This window comes from Ambystoma mexicanum, chromosome 1p, assembly GCF_040938575.1.
Source record: "Ambystoma mexicanum isolate Mex_15411 chromosome 1p, UKY_AmexF1_1, whole genome shotgun sequence".
Taxonomy (NCBI): Eukaryota; Metazoa; Chordata; class Amphibia; order Caudata; family Ambystomatidae; genus Ambystoma; species Ambystoma mexicanum.
Window position 1 is genome coordinate 1,506,385,027 of NC_090921.1, and position 12,344 is coordinate 1,506,397,370.

At 46.5% G+C, this 12,344-nt stretch overlaps 1 protein-coding gene across 5 annotated transcripts in view; it reads right to left on the reverse strand.

Annotated features, from left to right (window-relative positions):
* The window catches only part of USF1 (upstream transcription factor 1), a 1,351,219-nt gene that overhangs the window by 1,121,282 nt on the left and 217,593 nt on the right, over nucleotides 1-12,344 (reverse strand). For all 5 annotated transcript variants that reach the window (XM_069607201.1, XM_069607199.1, XM_069607200.1 and 2 more), the window contains one exon: nucleotides 398-447. In XM_069607201.1, coding sequence (XP_069463302.1) covers nucleotides 398-447 — 50 coding nt within the window. The remainder of the gene's footprint in view (nucleotides 1-397; nucleotides 448-12,344) is intronic.

Sequence of the window (12,344 nt, forward strand, 5' to 3'; positions counted from 1 at the left end):
GGCGATAACGAATCATCATAAGGTGAGGAATACGTGGGAGGACACAATCCATTTGAAGTGTATGTTTCAATAAACATGCCACGTGGTCAACACTTTGAGTGCTGCAAGTTGAACAACTGTACTTTAGGTCCACCCTACTCAACTCCTACTAGGGGCCAAGATACTAGTCATATTACCATTATGAGGTTCAGGAATATATTTGTGGAAACCCACGCCCATATTAAAAGTTGATTTTTCAAAGCCCTCATCAGAGGGCACTTAAAAAAATCCCTTTAACAATGAGGAACGCTTTCATATCTCAATGTTTTACAAAATAACAATAAAAGATAGATACTATGGGAAATGTGCAATTGCTCAAATCTCTTATATCCACACAGAATTAATAAAACAGTCTCACCCTCTTGGAGCTGTAGGTTTCCTTCTTCTGTCTCTACCGCTTTCTGCTGCCTGCAAAAGTAGGAGAAAACAATCGTTAAAGTACTTTATGCAATCATTCAATCATCTCAACTTATTTCACGATATATCACTAGACATGTAGCCTCTTTAAACCAAAACACCTTTTTCAACAATTTCTAAATTTCAGCATCCTTAAGAAGTCAACGAGAGCATTTACAAATACATTAGTGCCATGTAAAGGAGGCATGGTATCAAGTAAGATAGACACAAGTGACCACAGTTCAAGGGTGTTAATTGAGCTTTCACAAGGGGATGAAAAACGCCCATCTAAACCTAAATCTACAGATGGGAGCAAGCTACGACCATCAAATAATAATGCAGTCCTAGTGGAGTCTTGTCAGAATAAAAGGGCCTATACTAAAAAACCTATTGCCAATCCTTACAGCTAATTCACAAAATGATAAGTCAGGATGTTCATGCCGTTGGCCTCCTTTCCCCACGTTTTTTAGCACAGGGCAAGGTGGTTCACTCGAGCCAAGCACACACTCTGGCCCTCTTAAACACGAGGATACAGTTCCATTTCCAGCATCACAGCCTTCTGTTCCCAAGTCTCTTTCTCATCAAAGTCTCTTGATTCAGAGGGCCTGATGTACAAAACAAAAACAAAGTTCTTTTCCTTTTTACAATTATATGATTTGGGTGGCTCACCCTGAATCCCACTCAGTCGGGCTCAGATACCTTTATTTTAAGGTTCGAAAAAAATTCCTTCTTGGATGACTCACAGTTCAATGCGGATCCCCCGTAGCCGGGCTCAGAACCCTTTTCCACTTTCCATTAGTCTCCCTCAGCCGGGCTTGGACCAATTGCAGTTCACTTTATACTTATCGAAGACTTGAATGTGCAAAGGGTTAAGCTTGACCCATCGCAGGACCACTTCGATACAAAGTTCCTTTTTCACAATGCAATCGCCATTCAGTTGGCTACCTAACCGAGACCTTCAAATGAGCACCAACGTGGCCCGGACCACTCTGTACACAGTATCTTATTTGGCTTTTTCAAAGTACATTAACTCCTTTAGTTTCCACTTGTTCGCGCCTCTCATTACATGTGCGTCAAAAACTGTACTTTCTGGATGTCTTCAGACAATGTTGCCGCTTGCAACCTTGGTTCAAACCTAAGCTGATTTTGTATCAGTTTCTCTGACTTACCGGCTGTGCTGCTTTTACTGGTGTGGCTTTCATGCAGGAGCCAAGGACAGTACGACGCCGGAAAATGCTCCTCCCGGCCTGGGTGATCGACACAGGAGCGCCTCGGATATCTTTGATGCAGAGTGTAGTGTTCAGCTTCAGTTCCCGGTCATAGGCTTCTCACTTTCCAAGGCTCGTGAAAATAACGGTTTCTAGAAGTCAAGGGTACTTCCCTCCTTGCAACCCTCTCCGGTCTCGCTGCCTTTCTTCTTTTGTTAAACTGCAATCTTGGAACTGCTGCTTCCTTGTGTGCTTTTGTGCTCCGCCTTTGATCCGTGTAGGGAAGTGTGATGGGAGTCAGGTGTGTGTAATGATCAGTAATTGCCTGTCCTTGCCCGACCATGGTATTGGGACATGTAAGGTGTACGGCTCTGGTGTTAGTCCGTTGTCGCTCACCATGAACTGTCAGTAAGAAAGTGTTTGTGTTGGGAAAGAGGGCAGGGGGTGTTTGAGCTTCTAGGTATCCTACCTGGTAGGATGGGGGAAAAGGTGTTACAGGGAAGGGGATACTGCGTCTCACCTTTCGGTGACCCCCTTCCACTCCCCGAAGACCCCCAAATCCAGGTGATCCTCCCGCACTTGTCCACCCCCAGGCACTGGTTGCAATAGCGATGGCCGTGTCCTGGCCACCTGGATGACAGATCACTGGGGACTAGCGGGTGAGACACCTTCAGGTTTCTCACACCACCAAAAGGAAGCTTAAAACCGACAGTCACATAACACATGTAAACAAGAGCACAAATAAATACAATGAGTTTTGTTTATATCTGCCGTTAGGGATTGTATGTTGAATCATGAATTGTCATATGGGCTGTTTTATGGTACTATCACCATGTTGTGTTGGTCGAGTCGTTATGCGGCAAAGGCAATGCAACAAAAATATTATGATTAGTATTCCTCCCTTCACCCAATAATTAAGGTGGTGCAGTTAGGAGTAATTTGGCTGTGCGGCATAGGGGAATTCCCATATATTCATAACTTAGTGTGCGCACCTATGAAAGTCTGTTATCAGTGCCGGTGGGCATAAGAGTAATTATCTGAAACAAATGGTGTTACAATGACTTAAGCACACTGACCTGTGTCCTACAGTACGGTTTGTGTATCTCGTATTGCTGCGTGCTACACGATCTATGAAAGAATATCAATATTGTAAGTATATTCCTGTGAAATGCAGACCTGGTAATCTGTTCATAATATATGAAATCCGCTAAGCTTACCACATTGTCCGATCATCAGCGCGAGGTGCACGACAGCATACGTGGCAGCAGCCCAAGCTGTCGTGCCCGTTACTTCTTAGGTGCATGCGTTGCCATGGAGATGACAACGCTGCTTTGCCTGACAAGATGGCCGTTACGCTTAGACAGCGGCGGACTTCTTGGTATGGTGTAGTGTATTATATCTTAACTATGGTGCTTGAGTTAAGTTTTATGCTATCTGTGTTCATCTCAAAATTATGAGAGATTATACTGAATAAATCTGATAATTCGATAGCATTACTGTATGCTCATAGCATTCGTTATGTATATTGAACCTCATCACATTTGACCTAAACCGGTGTACTAATGTTGTTAGAGCTGACTGTCACTACCCTGCTCTTCACATCTTATCAAACACTTATTTGCCTATCTGCGTTGTTTAGCATCAAATATCATGCTCAACGTAATTATGTTCACTCGATCTTCATCTTAGTCACAAATGCCCATAAATTGTCAATGTTGATACAAGTGTAAGGTAACTCGTACTTTTATGTATGTTTGTGTATGTAATGTAAACCTCGTTTTATGTGTTGATTTATTTTTATGAGGTGTGAAAACCGCTCTATACCTCAAAGGCGATTAAGGTCTGTTCACAAAGAAGAACTGAAATGGAAGCAAAGCAAACAGCAAAGCAAACAGTAATCCATGCAAAATATATGCATGTCTCACCTACATAATACAGGCCACATGGGCACTTAATGCAGTATATTATGTTCTCTGTGTTGCGGGTGGCAGAATCTTTCATTTTGATCTTTTCTCTTGTGCGAGGGAGTGAATCCGTATTTCCTTTGATTATATTGTGTCAGTTTCTACAATTCAGGCAGGGGAAGGTCCCTCGTCTATTGTTCTTGGTAACTTTCTTATTGGTTTCCCTCATATTTACCAGTAGATCCCTTAAATTACTGCTTCGTTGGTAAGCAAATACTGGTTTTGATGCAAACAACTCTTTTGTGCGGTTGTCACTGGTTAAAACATTCCAATGCCTATTGATGTGTTTCTTACTCTGCGCACTTTGGGTCGAGAAATGACAGAAACTATTCTTGGTGCTGTCCGTGTCGTTGTGGTCTGTAGGAGTGCTCTACGTGACAGTGTGCCTAGTTTCTCATTGGCTGTCTGTAAATCAACATCTGGATATCCTCTATCTTGTAACTTCTTTCTTAGTCTATCCAATTCAATATCACACTCAACTTGGTCACTGATTATGCATTTCAACTTTATCATTTGTCCATATTGTAAATTATAAAAGGTGTTCGGAGGATGGAAGCTCATGCGATGCAGTAGATTGTTTCTATCAGTGGGCTTGGTAAACAGTGAGGTGGTCCTCTGTAGATCAGCAACATGAACTTTCACATCAAGGTAATGGATGTCAGGGTCTCCTATTTCTGCAATAAATTGAATCCTCTTATTGATGTGGTTGATGTTTGTTAGGAATTGTGTGAGTGAGCCATTATCTCCAAACCTAATACCAAAAATGTCATCAATATACTGTATCCAAGTTTTAATTTGGTCTTTCCATAGAGGGTTTTCAAGAATATGTTGTGTTTCAAAGTGGTGCATGAAGCTGTGTGCATACAATGGGGCCAAAGTGGCACCCATAGCTGTTCCAGAGACTTGTAAATAAAAATATTCTCTACACTTTAAGTATGAATTAACTGAAATAAATGTTAGTAATGACATTATAAATTCCTTGGCTGCTCCAATTTCACCTTCCTTCAGTAGTAGCCACTCAACAGCCTCCTGTCCCAGATTGTGCAGCATTCTTGTATAAAGACTACTAACATTGATGGTGAACAGGATGTCATCATGATTAAGTTGGATGCCTTCAAGGATGTTCAGAAAATGAGTACTGTCAGACAATATTTTGCATGGAGGTACCACAATACTAAATACGCAGTAATGAACAAAGTGCTTTAATATCCAAACCCATGCTCGCGCCATATCCTATATTTTAAAAGCGTATTTCATAAGGTTGTAAAATAAGTCTATTAAACTTATGTTCCCATTAAAATGCAGGCTTCTGCTTGTTTTGTGCCCCATCATGAAAGTTTAACCCCATACCCTGCCATTTAAAAACATTCAGCCAAAGTCATGACATCAGCAACTTTCGACCAAATGCCCCATGTGGACGGTAGGATAAACAGTATGTACCCACTACAATTGATTACATGGTCGAACAGCTGGTCCTTTGCTTTTTTGCAAGTAAGGAACAAGTTACTTACCTGTAACTGTTGTTCTCCAGCATGGGTCTGGCATGGATTCACATGCTCATGAATATTCCCCGTCGTCAGGCCAGGAATCCTCGGCAAAGAAAAAATCAGTATCAGTTTTGTTTCTGATCTTTCTCAGTAGTAACCAATCACTGGTCTCTGGGTCATACTGCCCCCAGCCAATGACTGCCCTCTCCCCAAGCCCAGCCTCTGGCAGCCATCCTCAGATTTGGTAGCATGTAAAGTGTCAGTATGACCAAGTGAAGAGCCGCAGAGGGGTAGGAGGGAGGGTTTCCCATGTGAATCCATGCCAGACCCATGCTGGAGAACAACAGTTACAGGTAAGTAACTTGTTCCTTCTCCAGCATGGGGTCTGGCATGGATTCACATGCTCATGAATATAAGAATACATAGCAGTACACACATGCACAACCACGGGAGGTGGCAAAGGCTCAACATTAAGCATTACATCAAAACTCAACATAAAGCATTTCTTACCTCCTCACCAGGCTCACCTTAAGCGAACAGGTTGCGCAGCAGTGCGTGGCCGGCCCTGGACTCCTCCCTGGAATCCCAGTCGACGCAGTAGAATCTTGTGAAGGTGTGCGTCAACCTCCACGTAGCAGCCCGGCAGACGTCCAGCAGGGGCACACCAGACAAGAACGCCGTGGTAGCAGCGATAGCTCTGGTCGAATGGGCTCTCGGACGGCCAGGCAACGGTCGTTTGCCAACCGATGACAGTGCATGATGCAGCCGGAGAGCCATCTGGAAATGGAAGCCTTCGAGAGAGCTTTCCCTTGGTTCACAGGTCCAAAGTTCACAAACAGCTGTGATGTTCTCCGAAAACTCTGTTCGGTCCACGTAGAACTTCAGCGCTCTAGCTACATCCAGCGAGTGCAAAGTCCTCTTGGCCGGCGACGAAGGCGAAGGGAAAAAGACTGGTAACACCAAGGCCTCGTTGAGATGGAAGTCCGACGGCACCTTGGGCATGAAGGAGGGGTGCGTCCTCAGCACTACCCTCGTATCGTGAAAGGTCAGGTATGGAGGCTTGCAGGATAGTGCCTGGATCTCTCCCACGTGTCATGCGGAGGTGATAGCCACAAGGAACGCTGTTTTCCACGACAAACTTCAACGGGGCCGAATGCAACGGCTCGAATAGCGGACCCATGAGCCTGGTTAGCACCATGTTGAGCTCCCACGCCAGGGCTGGTGCCTTCACCGGCGGGAATGATCGAAACAGTCCTTTCATAAATTCCTTAACCAGGCGATGACACCACAGGGATGACCGCCCTGTAGTCCTGGTGTATCGGGAAATCGCTGCCAGGTGTATCTTGATTGAAGCGTGAGATAGTCCAGCTTTGGCTAGCGACAGTAGGCACGGCAACACTTGAGGGGCCGTAATCCACAGAGGGTTAATCTTCTGTGCCCGGCACCAGATAGCAAACCTTTTCCACTTATGTCTGTAGCACTTGAGAGTTGAGGACGCCCTGGTCTTCTCAAGAACCTCTCTGCAGTCGGCCGGGATATCGTACACTCCAAACTCTAGTACTGCAGGAGTAAGGCCTGCAAGTTCAGCGACTCTGGGTCGTGGTTAAGAATGGCACCTCCTTCTCTGGAGAGAAGATCTGCGTCCGTCGACAGCTTGACTGGTGGGGACGCTGACAAGTCCAGAAGGTCCGGGAACCAGATCTGTCTTGGCCACGCCAGTGCGACGAGGATCATTCTGCACCGGGACTTCCTGAGCTGGTTGATGAGTCGGAGCAGCAACGGCAACGGAGGGAACGGATATAGGAACAGGCCGTCCCAGGGGAACGAGAAAGCATCGCCCATGCTCCTCGGTTGGGGAAACCTGCTGGCGAACCTCTGGCACTTGGAGTTCGTCGCCGTCGCGAACAGGTCGATCTGCGGTTTGCCCCATCGCTGAAAGAGGCGGTCCACTTGGTCCTGGCGTAGTTCCCACTTGTGGCACGAGCGCAGCTCTCTGCTGAGTGAGTCGGCAATGGTGTTTTTTATCCCTGCCAGATTAAACGGCAGCAGAAACATCCCTTGAGCAACGGCCCAATGCCACAGATCCTGGGCTTCCTTAGATAGGGCTGGGGACCTTGTTCTGCCCTGCTTCCGGATGTAAAACATTGTGGTGGTGTTGTCGGTGAAGATCCTCACTACCTTGCCCTTGAGGGACGGGAGAAAGGACCCGAGGGCCCAGAACACTGCCCCGAGCTCCAGGATGTTGATGTGGAGTGGCTTCTCCTCCAGGAGCCAAAGGCCTCTCGCGTGAAGATCTCTGGTGTGCGCTCCCCACCCCTCCAGGGAGGCAACCGTTGTCACCTGGTGGGCGGGGGTCTGAATCTGTTCCTGCTGCCAGATGCACGGGTGCCCCACCACCGGATCGCTCTACGGAAGGTCTCGTTGAAAGGGATCCTGTCTTCGAAGCTGCCAGTTGCTTGTATCAAGCGGGCGTCTGTGGCATTGGGCCGTTGCTCAGATCCCTCCTGTGGGAGCGGGCCTCTTAGACGCCCTCGTGGAGGACCTCTAAGACTTCTACCAGCTCTTCCTCAGAAGCTGTGTCCGTGTCCACAATGGCCACCGTCCCCCTCTCTTTTTCCACTGGGGTCTTCACGGGGGTCTTTTCGATGGGTCTGAAAGAGGCTTCTCTCCGCGGAGGCAGGGAAACTCTGGGCCCCAAGGTCACCTCCACTGGTGTAGCCTCCACAGGCTGCGCCAGGGCTGCCGCGACTTCCTCGATAGAGGCCTTGGCTGGGTGAATCAAGGCCTTTACCACCTTCTGTGGGCCTGTGGCCTTCACCTTGGGGGGAGGGTCACAGCCTCGCTCTCCCTCGGCTGGATCCTTCGAGCTCGACCGGGGCCTCTACAGAAGCTTTGCCGGGTTCTCGGCCTTCCTCTACCCTGAGCCAGAGCGTTGGCTCGTGGTTGATGGCGCTGGAGAGGATGCGCCCTGCCTGGCAGCCGAGGAGCCCGACCGTTCGGCGCTCCCGGTGCCCACGGACTCGTGGTGCTTTGCCTTCTGTTGGGCCCCTGTCGCCGGGCGCCCTCACAGGACTTAGAAGACCGCTCACACTTCTTCTCACCTGACGGGCTCTTTCCTTCCAGCCAGTTGGAGCGACAAAGGTATCGGTCCTCGATGGTCCGTTCCGACATGTTCCTGCAAAACGCACAGTCCTTCTCCATGTGCGTTTTGTCCTTATGAAGGCAGTAGAGACATTTCAAGTGCTCGTCCTCCTTGAACACATTCTGCAGCTGGCATCCAGGGAAAACCCTGAACAGCTTTCCGGGCGTCAAGCTTCCTTTCTCCTGGGCCATGTTCGGGTAGGATGCAGAAACTCCTGACTCCTCCAAGAAGCGTAACTCGACGAAATCTTCACCCTTGAGGGGCGTAGAAAAATCCGACATGGATCCCTGTCAATCGGATGTAGAGACGGTGGAGCTTGAGGATCTATTTGACCGAAAAATGAGAAATTCTCTTTGAAAAAAAGCGTGAAAACGCAACAAAAGCTCGAGAGCTAAACAGGAGGACTCCCAACACTTGAGTGTGCGGTAAAAATCTGAGGATGGCTGCCAGAGGCAGAGCTTAGGGAGAGGGCAGTCATTGGCTGGGGGCAGTATGACCCAGAGACCAGTGATTGGTTACTACTGAGAAAGACAGATCAGAAACGAAACCGATACTGATTTTTTCTTTACCGAGGATTCCCGGCCTGAAGACAGGAAATATTCATGAGCATGTGAATCCATGCCAGACCCCATGCTGGAGAATAGCCTGTAATTTAAGACAGTACTATTTGATGACTTTGTAATAAATACTCTTGTATTTTATGTGATGGATAGTCAATGTCCTGACCAACATGGGTCTGGTCTAATAACATTATCTCAAGAAAGACTTCAATGGGGACCAGTCTTGATATGCCAAACGATTATCCTGTTTTATATGCAATTTTGGTTGCAATTAAACTTTCTTTTTTGTTCCCCCAATAGTTGAATTGTCACCAAACAAATGCATTGTCTTCTATCACCTGTCTCTTGTGAGAGTAAGCATTTATACTTTGTATATTGGAATGTTAATTAAATGTTCTGTAGGCCTTTCCTCAAAAATGGAAACGACTGACCGAAAACTTCAAAGGATCTTGATCTAGGTCAATGGTTTCTTTAGCTACTGGTACTATTGGGTTTTCTGCACATGGCCACCCTTTATCCTGCGTAGTGTCTGTTAGTTCGTTTGGAGTTCCTTCTCCTGTACAGGGGCCTTCTGCCGAGAGACTTCTAGGTGGCGAAAACAATGACACAAACGTGGATTCTTTCACCATGCTCATGAGGTAGTAAGGTTTAAGTTACTTACCTGTAACTATTGTTCTCCAGCATGGGTCTGGCATGGATTCACATGTTCATGAATATTCTCTGTCAGGTTGGGAATCCTCTGCAAAAGAAAAAACAGTTTCACTTTCACTTAAAAACACTATTTCTCCTCTAAACCAATCACTGTCCTCTGGGTCATATTACCCCATCCAATGACAGTCCTCTACTTAAGCTCCACTCCTGGTGGCCATCTTCAGATTTGATAAGCACGTAAAGTGGCAGTATGAACCAAGAAGAGCCACAGAGGGGAAGGCGGGAGGGTTTGCATGTGAATCCATGCCAGATCCATGCAGGAGAACAATAGTTACATGTAAGTAACTTAAACCTTCTCCAGCATGGGGTCTGGCATGGATTCACATGCCCATGAATAACGATTAGAAAAAGCAGTACATATACACAACCACATGAGGTGGCAAGTCTCAACAGAAGCGATAAACACTCACCTCTGGAACAGACTCACCTCAAACAGGTTGCGTAGCACCACTTGGCCGACTCGGGACCCCTCCCTGGAATCCCTGTCGATGCAGTAGAAAATTGTGAAGGTGTGCGTGGACCTGCAGCAGCCCTGCAAATGTGGAGATGGGGCACACCAGAGAGGAATGCCGTTGTAGCTATGACGGCTCTGGTGGAGTTGGCTCTCCGACGGCCTGGCAGCGGCCTGCTAGCCAATCGATGACAGTGCTTGATGCAACCGGAGAGCCACCTGGAGATGCAAGCCTCCGACAAGGCCTTTCCCTGATTCACAGGTCCAAAGTTGACGAACAACTGAGAAGTCTTCTGAAAATTCTTTGTATGTGCCATGTAGAATTTCAAAGCACAAACGCAAGGCTCTGTCTGCAGGTGACAACGGATTTGGAAAGAAACAGGCAACACCAAAGGTTTGTTGAGGTGGAATTCCGACTGTACCTTAGGCATAAAGGTGGGGTGTGTACACAATGTCACCCCTGAACCGTGGAAAGACAAGTAAGGCTGCTTGCAAGACAGGGCCCGAATCTCCCCGACCTGCCTGGCCGGGAGCTTTAACGCACAGTAATAGTCTTAACAGTAATTAACAGGTCTTAACTGTTGTAACAATCTCTTCAGTCATGATATGCGCATCACGCATCTTATGCGCTCATTTGTGATAGGATCAGCCTATTCAAATATCCCTCGACATTGTTTCTTTCACCATGAAACCAATTCATAAAGGCCCCTAATAATCTCTGAAACTTCTCAGATGCTCCCCTTTAACCCGGAGCATCTCTTCCCCTAGCTCATGCTCGCTTATGCTTCTGTAACCTATAGGCCAAAATCTTGTTTGCAGTTTCCCCCCCTTCTTCTAATATTTCGGTTTAAGGAACCTCAGTATCCAATCAGTTTCATGAGCCAAGGCGGCTCCTGGTTGCACCTTCTTCATTTGCAACTCTTTTATGAGCAAAGCCCTATCACATTCACAACCCCTATTCACAGAATGTCATTAATTGCTCTTTAAGTGCCCTTCCTCTACTTTTTGTCTGCCATTTGAATAGACTACACTCGCACAGTTCCTAGAGCCACTCTCACAGCATGGGTGCTGACATCTCTGTTATTATTTACTTTGCAATATTACTGTATTTTATCTCCCACCGTTTCCACATTCGCCTAAAACAGATTATCATTACACACACATCAACCTGGGCTGTCTTCGGCTCCCCAATAACCAAAAGTAGTACATGTAAAGTTATGATCCCACCAATGCGCCGAATATATTTCAGCTCCCTCCATCCAGGCAAGCAGTACCCGTCCATTAACAGCAAGTTAAAATGAGAAAAAAAAACTCAACCCCTTAAATATCTTCCAGGAATCTACAATGCCGGATTTCCCTTTCAGTTCCTTAAATCTACTAGAATCCTTATCTTAGGAGTCTTTCCACCAGGACCCTACCTCTTAAAAGCCATCTAGTTCTGCATCCAGTACGATATTAAGGTCCCCTTCAACCAGTATGAGGCCTTCCGCAAAACTCCATAACAGGCTGACCACTTCACAAATAACTGCTGCCACAGTCAGGATTCCCCTGCGAGGACTCTGAGAAAAAGGAACCTACCCCTGATGTCATCTTAATCTTCTGCATCTAAGATAGGCACCCTCTAACTACCCCTTGCTTTCTCCTTTAGCCTCATCCATAATTCAGTCTCAGCAGTCCCTCATCTGACAGATAGCTCCTTATCCCTTTCTAGGTGATTTTCGAGAGCGCACAATATATCGAGCCTCAAATTCTTATATTCTCTTTTTAACAACAAATGGTTAAGTTCGATTCTTGAATAACTTTGCTTTTGCTATACCAAACCAGCCCTGCTGCCAATAGAGTCATTCACAGACATCACTGTTGCTGTTTGGTCTTTGGAACCTAGCCCTCGTTGAGCAGGTAGCCAAGAAAGAAGGATCCCCCTCACCCTCGAACCACAAACACCACAAGGTAAACACAAAAGGGAAACCACAAGCAAATATAAATAAAAACATTGTGAAAAATCCACTCACATGCCCATCTTTTCTTCCAATCTTTAATCATATATTTCCACTAAAGAACAATCACCCCTCCCTCCCCCAAGGATACCAGAGGCATTAAACCCTAAATGAGCACACTTCGGTTTCAGGGCCAATCAAGCATGGGGCTACATCACCTCCCATTTCTTCCAGAACAGCAACAATTAAACTTACTTAGTTAACTTCCCCCAGTGCTCAACATTATATCCCCCCACTAACTTGGAAGCCTTTCCCATACCGATTCTCCTCCATATTCTCCACCATCTTTATGTAGCAGGTGTAAAACTGCAACGCCTAAACTTCCCTCTCAAACCCCATCCTTCTGCTCAATCAACACAATCTAATATTGTTGTCTCAGACCTATTGTC